This window comes from Lontra canadensis, unplaced genomic scaffold (genome assembly GCF_010015895.1).
Source record: "Lontra canadensis isolate GAN:19392208 unplaced genomic scaffold, GSC_riverotter_1.0 scaffold17, whole genome shotgun sequence".
Taxonomy (NCBI): domain Eukaryota; kingdom Metazoa; phylum Chordata; class Mammalia; order Carnivora; family Mustelidae; genus Lontra; species Lontra canadensis.
Window position 1 is genome coordinate 10,086,956 of NW_022631011.1, and position 15,118 is coordinate 10,102,073.

Consider the following 15,118-nt stretch of genomic DNA (forward strand, 5'->3'; position numbering starts at 1 on the left):
TTCTTGCATTAAACTCTATTTATTTAGTATTTGAAACATGGTGTACATTTTTGAATTTGTATAAACATTTAGTACAGCTAAAATCCACAACTGGTAAACAATCTGTGCTTTCTTTTTGTGTACAATTTTGGAGTTTCCATCTGGGTATGTTGGTGTTGCGGAGAGACCCAGTCTGCAGACCTACTCAAACTGCCTCATACGACCGCGGTAACTGTGACCGAGTCATCTGCTCCTTAAAAGGGCTGCTCCTCGCACAGAAAAAGTGTCACACTTGGGAACTACTAAGCCAGGTGTCAAGGAAACAAGAGAAACACAGCTGACACAAGGAAGGAAGTGTGTGAGGGAGACTCTGCGAGAGCCCCGTCAATGCCCAGCACACCGCACGCAGACACCTAGAGATGGACGCTCTCCTTTGGAACATTCGGTGCTTAGTGTCCAGGCTCTTCACCCCCAGCTGCAGGGATTCCATCCAGCAGGAGTTTGCACTCTCGGGCGCACCTCTTAGGGCACCCACAGATGTCACAGCTGCAACTCCGGGGTGCCAACCAGGCCCAGGGCTCGGGCTTCTTCTGCAGTCAGGCCGTTCTTGAGGGTCCTTCGCACTGCAGCAGTACCCGCAGATCACAAAGGGGTGAGAAGACAGGGAGGGGTTAGCAGCTGACACGTGATTACCCATCACCCCCGCCCCCTGCCCCCTAAAGAACCCCCCAGGGTAGTCACAGGGCTCAGAGGTGCTCAGCCCCATCCCGCTCCTGCCGAAATTCCTGGCCATCTGCCAGGCAGGACAAATTCCGGGGCTGCAAGAGGCTGACCTGAAAAGCCAAGTGGAGGGACTGACCTTGTAAGAGGAGACAAAGGAGGCCCCACCCTTATAAGATTTCTGAGAAATGGGTACGAGAGTAAAGGACGGACGGCATGTGGAGAGCTCAGCCTCTGGCCAGCCTAAGGAGAGGATCAGAGCTGGAACAGTCCTTACAGAACATAGGGAAATGCAGGTTTCCTGAATCTAGGTAAGATCACCCCACAAATCTGCAGGAGGGACGACGATGCTGGGGACAGAACTAGGCAAGTGGTGGCAGTCGGGAGAAATCTCTATGAGCGTGATGGGTTTCAGTCTCAACTCATCAGAGGGCCTCTGGAGGCAACAACTAGTGAGTCCTTATGGACTGGAGGCCAAGGAGCAAACTGCCAAACTTCCGACTAGACTCGGTAGATGTTTTCTGTGAAACACACGCTCTCCTCTGGGGCTTATAGCGGGCAGGTGGAGGCACACTCATATGTGACAAAGAACTGGCTCGTGTTTAGCTTGGCATTGTGGGTATCCCCACTGTTTAGTGCTGACCAATTCTGACATCAAAATAAAGGCCGGATAAGGGTGAATGAGGAGGCAGCTGTCCCTTCCAAGGTAAATCCTTGCATTTGAAAGGTTGCCTAATTACATTTCCCTTCATTTATAAGTTGTATTTGGCCTCCTTTCTATATAAGGTCATAGGGAGTTTGGGATATTTTCTTCATTTTCAGAAGAGATGTGTTATGGATATACTTTCCACCCTAAATCCTCAATCAACCAAGGAATTGAGATGAGCAGGGCAGGCCCTTGATCAGAATGTGAAGAAAGTAAAGCTCAACCTTCCCATGCCAGACCCAGCTCCCTGCAACCCCTGTGACCATGGGGCCTGTGTCCTCCTCCTCAGGGGGAGGCCCCAGACGATACACGCACCAGGATCCCAGCTCCTATGCCTGCAAGCAACACCCCATATTCCATGCTTTCCTGTCCTCCCCTAAGCAAAAGCCCACTCAGCCTGTGGATTAAGGATCTGAAGAGATCTAGTAGAATGTACAGGGTCTAAATATCTATGAATAAATGGTTTCTTTTCTCCCGGGAATCAGCACTTTGAACAGGGGCCAACACCTAACCCATCAGTTGGTCAATCAACAAGTACTTTATGCAGGATCTATTGTGTGCTCGGGATGTAAAGAATCGAAGTACTGCTGGGAGACTCACAGACACCAAGCATGGATCTGACATAGACAGAGACACAAAGATCTGTGCTGAGGGTTACCCTCCAATCATGTCCCCGCACACAACCTCTGGGCTCCCCGACCATCCGTCTGCAGCCGTTCTTGCCCTGGCTTGCCCTCCCCCTACCCAAAGCCCCTGGGCTCCAGACTGTCTAAGTCATCCGGACAAAATGTTTGGCTCCAGAGCCTCGGCTGGAGGCAGATTGCATTTAACTGAGTAATGGAATTTGTTCTATGGGGCAGCAATAAAAATACTAGTTTGTAATAATGTTTTATGTTTTTTAAACACTCCTTCAAGTGTTTGTTAAAGATAATTTTAATGGCAGAAAATAAGATAAAATGTTTCTCATTCTTGACAAGGACTGCCAAGACCTCTCTTCCAAGACACAAAATTCGGGTTGAGGACCGTGCTGCACACGAAGGGCATCCCGAATTTCGCTAGGCCCAGGGGTGGCCTGGCCAGGAGTCTATGAAGTGTAATTGCTGAACCTCTGGGGATATGTGGTGGCCAGATGACTACAGGAGACTTTCCGAGCTGATGGGCATCTCACAGGAGGGCATTTAGAGATGCTTCCTTAACACCTGTTCACACACTTGCTTTAGTCCCCTAACTGTGGAGTTCAGCTCAGCTCACGGGAATACTTGAGTGGGGACCCTGTCACCTTGTAGGATGTGCAAGAATCTCACCGACAAGGGCACTGGGCCAGCCTCTCTGGGACAGGTGCAGAGACTAGAACCAAGTGTAATGGTGCTGCTTTGGCCCCACTGCCTGGCCACACAGAGCCTGCGCCCTCAGCTTTGTAGCCTCTTCTTAGTTTTAAGGGGCCATCCTGGGGGGGGTCCTCCCTTGCCCCTTCTGCCTGGGCCCAGGTGTTCTCTGCTGCAGAGGAAAAAGCCAGCATGGGCCACGTCTCTTTGCTCCCCAGGTGTGTCCCAAGAAAGGAATCCACAGAAAAACCCGCCCCATTAATGGAATCCAACTTACTGCAGGTCTTCGTGACAACTGAGATAAATTCTCTCATATTAAATACAACTACCCCATATAGTAACCCCCGAAGACCTTAAGAATCTGAGCTCTTCCTTTGTTAAAAAGTCACATTATCACTTGAAAAGACATGTGAAATGAAGACAATCGGTTAAAATTCGTCTTTGTGCTCAGGTTCCAATTATGCATAGCAAGGGTCTCTTTGGGTGTCCATTCCTCCATCTGCCTCCTCTTCAATTAATTCATTCATTCACTCGTTCGTTCATTCATTCATTCACTCAGCAAATGCTACCTGTGCCTCTATCCTGAACCAAGTGCTGCAGTCAGGGAGGCAGGGGACTGACAGGGATGCAGTATGAGGAGAAACGCTCAGGGTAGCAGACCCTGGCTGGAGAGGGTGTTGGCTCTCACTCAGTTTCTGGAAAGTGAAAAAGGACTGGGACATAAGAAAAAAAGGGGACCAGCAAGTGGGCAGGCAGGATATGGACCCTGTACAATAGAAATGACTCATCACATGGAACACGACACCAAAAACTAATGATGTACTGGGTGCTGACTAACATAATAAAATTTAAAAAAAAAAGAAAGAAAGGAAGAAAAAAACAAGTCATCAGAGGGAATTTTTCCAGTCCCGGGGGGCGGATGCTGGCACACATCTGACACGATAACGTCTGGGCCCCTCTCTGCTCCCAAGTCCTGCTTCCCGCGCCAGCACTCTGCCTGCAGCGTGGCTGCTCCCCGGCCTGTCACACGCGCCTGCCTCCCCTGCCTGCAGCCGTCTAACAGAGACCAGACCCTGCAAATTTTGATCCCTGCGTGCCCTGCAGCTCTTCCACAGACGGCATGGGTCACTTTGCTGGCCCCAGCAGCCACTCGCTGCCCCTGGCTCTTGTGACACTCTCACAAGGCGGCGGTGACAGCAGCGGCATCAGACACACGAGAGCCTCTGCTGTCAACGAGCCCCACGGGGTGTCTGGGGACTCAGGGAAAAACCGAAAGTTCTTTTTCTCTCACCGCCCCCAGAATGGAAAAATAGTTTGATCCCACAAAGTGCTCTCAGGCAGCTCTTCGCTAAGAATGAGATGAATCTGAGAATAACAGCGACGGTGGCCTCCACTTACTGAGGGTTAACCCAGATGATTCCATGTGGAATCCGTGGAATCTAATTCTGTGGAAACCCTATGAGAAGAGCCCCGTTATTATTTCTCCAGCAAGTGAGTGGACAGCACAGAGAGATCAAGTCCCTGGCCCAAGGGCGCACAGTAAGTGGTCCACAGACGGATTAAAGGCAGGACATGTGAGACCCAGCCCACCCTGGAATCGGGTGGGTCCCTGGGACCACCTTTCATACCCACGGGACATCCACTGAGTTTTATTCCATACGACAGAAATCTATTAGCACTCTTTCACCTTTAGATCACTGATAGTTTTTTTCTCGTTTGCACAGAAAGCCAAACAATTTGGAAATAAGTTAGCTTTTTTGTAATCCCTAAGATACTACTAAAAATTTTCTACCATGAATACAGAGAGTACCGTGTCTAGGACTATGGGGACTAATATCAGAACGTCAAGAGGTCTTAAATGTAAGTGCCTGGTTGCTGGGAAGTGACAAGCCGGCCGCTATTTATTTACACCTTGTTCCTCGAGGAACCCGTCCCTGAGTGGAGCCAAAATGGTGGCTTCACTCATGCCTCTTTGGACTTAAATACAGAGAACTATTTTAAGCTTTATCGTGCTTATTGATTCTATATTAGACTTTCTGTCTAATATAGAATTTCATTTTGTTCTGTTAACGTTGATTATCTAACCATATGAGCCCCTTTTCTTGTTTCCATCCTCCATCTTATTTTTTCTCAGCAATCTGTCTATTAGAAGCAGAGATTTCCTAAATTGACAGGCATTTTACAAGGGAACTGACCAATACTTTTCAAAAGTGTCAAGCTCTTAAAACGTCCTCCACAGATGGGAGGAGGCATGCTGTCTCAGTGCAATGCAACAGCATGGGTAGGGTAGTGGGACAGAAAGAAGACATTCATGGAAATGCTGGTGACAACTCAGCCTTGGGTGCACAGCGACAAGCCCACTCAAACTGCACCCTGGGGGACAGGAGAGGTGAAGATGGGTCTGCTCTAATCCCCGCAGGCCGAGTCAGGTGGGTGCTGGTAGCAGAGTGACAGCTAGGTAGGTGTGCTTCCTGTGCCTGGGCTCTCGTGTGACTTCGGCCTCATATTCCCCCCTGGCTGGGGTCCCTTGGGTAGCAGTGTGACAGAGCTGGGGAGGGAGGACAGTGGGAACCTGTCAGATGCAGAGCACCTCACTCAGTGCTCACAACCGCCTGGGAGGGGGCTCGTCTGGCCTCACTGGACAGCAGACTGAGGCTCAGTGGGGCTGAGTGAGTGAGGAGGGACCCCGTCTCCAGCTGTTTTGTATGAATGGGTACATTCCACACAGGGAAACAGATTCCATTGGGAACTGCAAAGCAGCAAAGGCAATGAAATACACTATCTTCATGTCAGGAAGGAGCCTGGCACTTTTCAAAGCCCCTTACAGGAACCCTCTTTGCTTTGCTTTCAGAGCAGCTCTCACAGGCAGGACAGACTGACTCCCAGGTTCCTCCTTTCACTGATCCTCCCTCCTCCTGAATCTCCAACTCTGAGTCCAATGGGCATATCGCACCCAGATGTGGGGGAAGACAGAGAAGCCAGCCTCTCCTTTTTCAGGTAGTTCCCAGTTTGAGAGGATGAGCTGTCTGAACGTGAAACCAGAGGGCCACCCAACACAGTAAAATATTTCCAAACTCTTCCTGCATCTGCCTCTTTGACCCGAAGCTTCTAGCCGAGCTTCTTGCTGCATCAGAGTCCTGACCTCTGGCTGGGCCTCTAGGCTTGGGTGTGAGGCCTATACACCCTACTGCTAGGCCCGCCTTCAGGGTCTGGGTGACATGGGGTCTGTTGGGCATTCGGACAGCACCTCCTCTTGTCTGGGCCTGATTGCTCTTCCAAGCTCCCAGACTCTGATGACATCCTCTATCACCCCCACCCCCCATAGCCCTTCAAGTCTCTTTCCTGCAGGACAGGTGGGGACTGTCTATCCCTACCTCCAAGACCCTCCTAATGCAGAGCAAAGGCTGCAAATGCCTTCCTCACTTCCTGCTCTCACTTTTCTAGAGAGAAAATCTTAAAATCACCAGAGGCTTAAAGGAGGCCACAAGAAATCAGAAAGTCATGGTCAGCTCCAGCTTGTTCTGGTCACCCTCTTCTGTAGCCTGGAGAAAACATGGGTGGCACCCCTCCTCCCACGAGGCACACACCCTCCAGCTTGTCCTGCACAAGGCAGCAACTCCCCACATAGTTCAGGGAACAGACTGTCAGTCCTCACTTGGACTTCTTTCCGTCCTCCTGTCCATGGGCACCTCAGCTAGCTATCTTCAGAGGAAGGTCAGTCCTTCTGTAACGAACTCAGGGGCTGAGTAAATAGGAATGAAGTTGTTGGGGAAAAGACAAAAGTTTGAGCCTTTTTTATCCTTTCCACTAACATCTTATTTTACTCTAGGGCAAGAGCATGAGTTTTAAAACCTCTGTTTTATTGCCATTGTTAGCTTGCCCTATAAAAGAATATAAAAGTGATTCATAATCAGTAAGCAAAAACTATTTAAACAAAACACAGGGAAGTTTTCCTTAATGAGAGTAATGGGAAAATTAATTAACCACCTTGGAGACATAGGGACAAGTAAACAAAGCTGTGTACTGATCAGATCCAGGGCCAGATCTAATATTTTGTGAGGCATAGCTCCTGCTTTCCCTAAAACAAATTCAATAATTTTTCAGATTTGATGGTTTTCCTTCTCCGCGAAATTCTACTTAACAGACAGCATGGTTATACCCCTCAAAATTCTGTAGAAGAAATAAATTTTAGTTACATCAAATCAATGTGAGCTATGTCACATGCCCTTTGAAAGGGAAGCTGAAGCTTCAGGACATGACGAGGAGGCAGTCATGGTGGGGGGGTGAGCTGTTGGGGGTCAGAGCGTCAGATCAAATCAAGTTTCTGTGCTCCTTTCCCAGCAGTCCCTGGAATTAGACTTCTGGCTCTTTCCACTGAGAAACTGTTCTTCTAAGGGTGATCAGCCTTAAGATCTTAATTAGCTAAGAAATTGGCCAGTTTATTTGTAAGTCACATCAAAGTAATCACATCTTTACAGAAATATAGCTCTGTGCCCAAACTTCATAGTCATGTCACAGGTGGGGCCCCGACCCCCACCTTAGAAGGAAACTCCAATATGAAAATGGTACCTAGCCTCTCTACTGTGACAAGCTCTGGCTCCCCAGGAAAAGAGAACTGAGAGATTATGAGCCCTAAACCCTGTTTTGTTCTGCGATAGCCCAGGCTGTCGGCCATATGTAGCCAGCCAGCTGGGCAGAGACGTTCCTCCAAAGACGGGTCCAAGAGAAAAGAACACAGGGGAGCAGCTCCCCCTCCTTACCAGCTACCAGGGCCCATTCTGCAGAATCACAGTGGTAAGGATACTTCAAATGCCATTCGGCTTTAGGATTTTCTAGAGAAGGCCAACATCCAGGATGCCTAAGAGAACAAACTGCCCTCGGACAAAATATTTGCCCCAATATGATGAAGAGAAAAACCGACATAAGAAAAAAACCAAGACCCTCCCAGAATGTTCTCCCTCGGTCTGATCCACCAGCCAATCGTAGAACCTTTGCTAGAATCAGGGGCAGGGATATGAAAGAACATTGGATCGACCATTTCACAGGCTAAAAATCAACTGAACAAGTCAAAACACTTTACTTAATGAGACCGGGTTGTCACCAGCTGGAAAAGCGGAGCTGAGCAATGGGAACCTGCGAATTGATTAAGACGCCTTCCCTGTGTCCCGACCAGCTGCATATTTCAAGATTTAGGAGGCATTTGGCATGTGCGGTCCTAGTCACCAGCATCAAACACGAACGCAGACATTTAATTATCTTGGAAGATTCTCAAGTAGCTTAGAGGTCGCAAATTTCTAGGTTATGGGATGGATTCTGTTTGGTTTCCTGCAATAGCCGGACTATTACTGTCTTCAGCCAAATGAGTGATTGCCCCAATACATTGGTTATTCATCACCCCCTTGCCTCATCACGGCCATTAAACAATCAAATCAAATACACCATTGTTTGAGATGGAGACCCATACCATGGAACTTCACATCGATTTTGCAAATTGGTTTTTTTCTTATTCTTTTAACCTCTTGCAAGAAAGCTGGAGTTTATCATCCCCCTTAAAAAGAAATCAAAGTAATTTTCCCCCATCTTAAATTTCTATTGATGGTGCCATTACTAATAAATTAAGCCTGTTACAGATAAACACTTACACACATGCAGGGCTGTATTTGTTGTAGTAACTGCATCGCAGAATAAAATGTGTTTGGCTAAACAAAAAGAATATACGGCTGTTTTGCATAAGATTGGAATGGAAATGATACCACAGGAAATTAGTTTACGTCAACCACAAAAACAGGCAAAATATCTCCCTGGCCAGATTGAAGAGGAAAATTAATTATGACTGTGTTATTGTTCCCAGTGACATTATGTATCTCTCTAAGAATCTGGTTCCTTCTAGACTAGATCAGAGGGCAGGGTCTACACTCTTTGCCAACACAGGCATCTAACCTGGGGGCGGGGAGCACATACCCTAGGCCTCCAGGGACTGGCCAGGTCACTGCCTCCTGCAGTCTCCTTCTCTGAGAGCTCTGGCCCCACAATGCCCACCTTCCATGAGGGCACCCCCCCCTGCCTGGCATCCTTTCTCAGCCCTCTCCCTTGGGCTCTGCCGCTCAAACCCTGATCCCCCCTCCCCTGCCCCCTGCCTTGTGTATAATCTCAAAAGTGGCACCAAACTGAGTCTGAGTTCTTACTGAACTCCCGCCCACCCGGAGTCAATTTCCTTTCACTTTGTGGAGCCATTACAGGCAGAGGTAAACAGGCTTCCTTCCTGTGACAGTCAAAATCCCTGTGCCCCTCACCATGCCTGATTCTTGGAGGCAGAGCCGATAGAGACTCAAGCTGGTCTCCTGAGCTGAGTGGCACACCATCGGGACCAGAGGCTGGGGCTGAGCTCTTTCCTAAAACATGTGAAGGTCATGGCTAATGCAGACATATGTCAAAGGATACAGAGAAACCCAGAAAGCAGCCCCTCGGAGAGCTAGCATGGTGCCCACAGGGGCAGCCCCACACCCATCATCCCGTGGGCGGGAAGAGGCAGAGGGTTCAAAGGGGAAAACTCAATCCCTTTGATTTAGTGGACTTCTCCATTGAGTACCAAAAGAAACAAATCAAACTGGTCAATCTAGATTAACATTAAGTATTCTAAGCACCCCGGTGACCATAATATCATTGGTTTTCACCCTTGACATGTTTGTGAGCAGCAGTGAATCCCTAGAGGAACCATCTTCAGCTACAAAGTGGCCCGATGCAGAAATACAGCTTCAGCAAAGAATCTGGGAGGCAGTGCTTGGCAAATGGCCCCCCTGCACCTACCCCTACACGCCAGATATATTTAAGGGTCTTTCAGACGCTCTTGGGAACAGGCAAGAACTGAGGGAGGCCTGACCAGAAGTGGCAAATATACTGGATGGGGTGTGGCTGCAGCCCCCTCCTCCACACTGGCAAGGAGACCTTTCGTTGGTGAGTTTGGGTGGACCTTCCACGTGTCACTGACTGATGACTGGAGCCGGCTACTCAGTGTCTGTTCCTCCCCAGGCATATTGGTCAGGAGGGCAGGTCCCCCTAGGGCAAGTCCCTCACCCCTGCTCCAAGGCACTTACGAGACTTCCGGTTGGCCCGGGAGCGCTTCCTCTCCCGAGGCACCACCCGCTGACTGGGAACCTGGGTGGCCGACTTGACGATGCGATCCATGATCTCATCGGCTGCATCATCCGTGACGTTAGGGGAGTCATCGGTTCCCATAGTCCAGGAACTGGCGGATCCTGAACCAAGAGAAGGAACACACTAGAGAAAATGCCAACACATTCTTCCAGACACAGAGCGATGTCAGTGACCGGCCATAGCCGCGGCCAGAGCGACAGCGTGAGACTGCCAGACCCGCGAGGACTCACCCTCACGCATGCGCACTTGGAGCACTTACCTGCTCCCCTGAACACGGCTGCCGAAGTCCTCCGCCCGACCAGCCCCGTGATCCTGGGAGCGCACACATCACAGCACAGAGCACATCACAGATACTCCGCGATGTCCACCCAGTAATGTCCGGAGAAATGGGTTCATTCAGGTCTCTATCCACGGCTCTCTATGCCTAGTGAACGTCAACTAACCCTAACTTCTCTTCTAGTTAGATAGAAACCATGATTTTATAATGGTTTACCTTTGGGCTGCTTAAACTTCTTTTTTTTTTTTTTTGCAAGGAACTTCATTATACTTTAAGGTTTATTTATTTTTAGAGAAAGAGAGCTAGCACAAGTGAGCGCACGGTGTAGGGGGGCAGAGAGAGAGAGAGAGAATCTCAAGTAGACTGCCAGCTGAGTACAGAGTCCAATACAGGGCTTGATCTAATGATCCTGAGATCATGATGTGAGCCGAAATCAAGAGTCAACTGCTTTAACTGACTGAGGCACCCTGGATTACCTAACCTTTAAAAAATCATAACAGGAGAGGCACCTAGGTGGCTCAGTTGGTTAAGCATCTGCCTTCAGCTCTGCTTCTCCCTCTGCCACTCCCCCTGCTTGTGTTCCTTCTCTCGCTGTGTCTCTCTCCGTCAAATAAATAAATAAAATCTTTAAAAAAATATTAGCATGCTAATTTTTAAAAAAGATTTTATTTATTTATTTGACTGAGAGAGGAAGCAGGGCTTCCTGCCGAGCAGGGAGCCTGTGGCAGGGCTTGATCCCAGGACCCTGGGATCATGACCTGAGCTGAAGGCAGATGCTTAACCGACTGAGCCACCCAGGCACTTCTCTCATACTAATTTTTTAAAGCTTTTGGCATTTGGATATTGACGGCAATAGTTAAGAATAGGTGATCACTGTTCAGTAGATTGTAATTTTTATGGACACGTTTGTGGTTGAAATTTTACAGTAAATACGTAATATGCTATGATTCACTCCGAATTTCTGCCAGTAAAATGCACATTGCTGAATTGCATACATAAGTAGTTCACACTTTGCAAAAGGAGTAGCAGGATTCCTGGGGTTCCACCACATGCATGTGTCTGAGACCTGTGGCTATAGGTCAACATGTATTCCAACGACAAAGTTTTGTTGTTGTTATTTTAAACATTTGTCGTATGAATGGGAGCACAGCCACAGCACTGGTATATATAAAACCAGTAACTGTATCTTTTCTGCTTATGCCCAAGCTCACTCGATCTACTTGCTTCCATCAGATTAGATTTTCCAGCAACATAAAACCCTTTAAGAATAGGCTCTTCTCAGAAAAGAATTTTTGAAATGGCTAAATTTTTCTGCCTTCTCAGGATGGTTCAGGTGGTCTAATTGGAGGCAAGAGTCCTCACACACTGGCACAGCTCTGACACTAGGACCCTTCAGCGCTTCTGAACAATGATCTTTCTCAGAGCAGATAGAGCAATCAATAGTGCAATTATGTTTTGCCCAGCAATTTCGAGTTTTCCCTTTTACCTACTGATTTATAATTCTGTGTCTCATTTTAAAATGCCAAACTATCCTTCCAAAAACACACAATTTTCAATCATCTGTGTTTGCTCATAATACATTTTCAGAGCACTGGGCCAAAAATGAAGGCATCCTCTAATCTTCCTACTAAGAATTCCCAATTCTTCCCATCTTAGATGTCCCTAGGGATCTGCTTTCACTGTAATATGTCAGGAGATGCTTCAAAGGGACGTGTTGCCATATGTGCAGGATTGCCAGACTTGGTTTTGTGATGATGTCATTCTTTTATGACCTCAGTCCTGATTCTGCTTTTTTATCCCCCCCTCTCCTTGGTTACTTTCCTGCCTGGTAACTGTTTATATGCTTTCTTTCTTTCCACGTATAAGCTTTTTGCCCTGGAAGCCTGTACCCATGCAGAGCATCAGGAAAACACTACCCACACTTTTTACAGACTCCAAGAGGCCACTGGCTCAGCACAGTCTCTCAAATGTTAGCAAGATTTTTTTGAACTTTATTTTAGAGAAAGAGAGAGTGCACATGTGGGCACATGTGTGTGGGGGGGTGCAGAGGGACAGAATCTCAAGTAGCTCCCCTGCTGAGTGTGGAGCCTGACATGCGGCTCGATCTCATGACCCTGAGATCATGACCTGAGTCGAAATCAAGAGTCAGATGCCTAACCAACTGAGCCATCCAGGTGGCCCGCAAGACATTTATATACACTGGGATGTGGTAGAAGGAATGAGGCATTATAGATTATGATAGCACCATATCACTTTACTTTTTACTTCATTTTTAAAAATATGTAAACTGATAACATACACTCATACACTCATTGAATCACAATGTTACACACCTGCAACTAATAGAACATTGTGTGCCAAATATACTTCAATTTAAAAAAAATGTAAATTGCAGTTGGAAAGAAAACACTATAATTTTAATTTTCCCCTTAAAAATCTAACCTAAAGTAACAGTTTAAATGGGAAATAATTATATAAAAAAGATTATATTTTAATGTAATAAAATTTTGTCTGTGTTTCTGAAAGAATTTCCCTGGATACAGACTTCTAGGTTTAGAGCTTTTCCTCTTGGCAGTTTGAAGATGTCATTTCACTTTCTAGTGACTTCCACAGCTTCTGATAACATGAAGTCCTCATTCTGATGGTTGTAACTTAGAAGGTAATTTATCTTTTCCCTCTGACTTTTTAAAAGATGTTATCTTCATCGCTGGGTTTTAGCAGTCTGCCTACATTACACCTAGGCACAGTTTTCTTTTTATTTATTCTCCTTGGATTTGTTAAGTTTTTAAAATATGGGTTGATACCTATCATCAGCATTGGGAGATTCGTAGACATTAGCTCTTGAGTTAATGCTTCTTGACCTTCTGTTGCTTCTCCAGTTACACAAAGGCGAGACCATTTGATTACACTTTATTCTGTTCTGTCCACTTTTTCCTCGCTATGCTTCACTTTGCACATTTTCTAATAACTTATTTTTGAATGCACTAACCCTTTCCTTTGCTGGGGAGAGTCTGCTCTTAAACCCATCCAATGAGTTCCTTAATGCAGATATTTCTTTCGCAGTTCTCGAACATCCATTTGATTATTTTTAAGAATAAGTTCCAATTTGTGGTTGAAATGATCCACTTTTTAATAAATTTGCCTATACTTTCCTTAACATTCTCTAACATTTGCAATGGTCAAAACTTCGTTGCAATTTTCAACATCTGGACCACCTGTGGATCTGCTGCTACTGCCTCCTTTTCCTTGTTGGCCACATATTCATTTCTCCTCTTGGCTCAAATTTGGACCATGCACTGCACTTTGTGTACAGAAAGATGCAGAGACTGGGGTCAGAGTCATTTCCCCCAGCCTTCACTCTTTTCTGTGAAGCAGGCATGGTGAAGTACTGAGTGGGGTTGGGACCAGACACGGTGAAGTACTAGTGAAACATCTGTCCCCATCTCTTTCTAAATATCTGTATTTGTTGAAAGTGCTTACTCTAGCTTTGTTTTCTCAGACCTTCAAGGCTACAGATCTCTTCCAGCCTTTCTGGCTCCACTCCCTCCCCTTCTCCATGCTGACCTGGCACTTGCCAAGGTCTCATGGAGAAAACATTCTAGGAGTTTGGAGATCCTCTACTTCTAATCCCTTGTGCCACATCATGTGGCTATTAGACATTCTGCTGGCTTCTCTCTCCTAGTTGAGTCTTTCTGCCCATAGCAGGTCCAATTCTCAGCCTATGCCCAGGCTTGGCAAATGGCCCTGGAGTGGCATGCTCAGCTCATCTACAATTCTAGTTTGTCTAGTTCTCTTTCCCTTCACAGGTTGCTGATACTCTTAAAAAGAAAGCTCCTGCTATTATTTTAAAAAAAAATTCTAGTTGTTTTAGAAGGAGTGGTGGCCTGCCTGCCCTGCTATGTTCCATCTAGAAGCAGAAGTCCCTGAAAATACAGAGAAACTGAACAACCTTCCTTTCTAAAATTAATATATTTCTCTCTTTTATATATTCTGTATGTTCCATTAGGCAAACTAGGTTCCATCTCCCCAGATGGCTTCCATGAAGCTACCCTTGAAACCACCCAGGTATAGGACCTCAAGGCTCCTGATGGTTGTGGTCAACTCAGTGCAAACATTAATGCTCCCCTTCATCATCATCATCATCTTCTTCTTCTTTTTTTTTAAAGATTTTATTTATTTATTTGACAGAGATCACAAGTAGGCAGAGAGGCAGAGAGAGGAAGGAAGCAGGCTCCCTGCTGAGCAGAAAGCCCGATGCTGGGCTCAATCCCAGGGTCCTGGGATCATGACCTGAGCTGAAGGCATGGGCTTTAGCCCACTGAGCCACTCAGGCACCCCTCCCCTTCATCTTCTTGATGGTCATGTTCCCCTTTATCTTCTTGGTGGCCAGGACAGAAAGCCTGCAAGAGCTGCTGGAGCCCAGAGAGTCTAGACTCACCCAAGGAATGTCTTGAGTCTTTTTGAATACCGAGTTACAAGTGATTCCCATCCACACACTCCAAAACACAGCCAACCTATGTTTTTTCTTTTATTCTTATCCCTGTTTGATGTCTCATGTAGAATGATAATCTTTACTGCTAAGCATTTAATGGTGCTATTTTCTTTACCATCTGACCTTTCCCACTTTTTTCTCTCCTTTTATATGCCTTCTTGCTCACACATCCTTTCTCTACTTGTCACTACTTGGCTTTTCTGAGAAATAGAGGCCTTTTATAGATAGCACTGGCCAAGAAGAGGACACCTCTCCTTCCTTGTAGAAAATCAGATAACCAGGGGTGCCTGGGTGGTTCAGTCAGTTAAGCATCCGACTGTTGATTTCAGCTCAGGTCATGATCTCAGGGTTGTGAGGTCAGGCCCCATGGTGGGCTCCTAGCTTGGCAGGGAATCTGCTTAAGATTCTCTCTTCCTCTCCCTCTGTCACCCCCCCCCAACCTCCATGTGCACACACACTCTTTC

The 15,118-nt window shown here is 46.8% G+C and overlaps 1 protein-coding gene across 13 annotated transcripts in view; it reads right to left on the bottom strand.

The window, feature by feature from the left end:
- The window catches only part of FHOD3 (formin homology 2 domain containing 3), a 456,486-nt gene continuing 441,368 nt past the window's right edge, over positions 1-15,118 (bottom strand). For all 13 annotated transcript variants that reach the window (XM_032859586.1, XM_032859585.1, XM_032859591.1 and 10 more), the window contains 2 exons: positions 9,825-9,986; positions 1-602 (listed from right to left, as the gene is read on the bottom strand). In XM_032859586.1, coding sequence (XP_032715477.1) covers positions 520-602; positions 9,825-9,986 — 245 coding nt within the window. In that variant the 3' untranslated portion in view covers positions 1-519. The remainder of the gene's footprint in view (positions 603-9,824; positions 9,987-15,118) is intronic.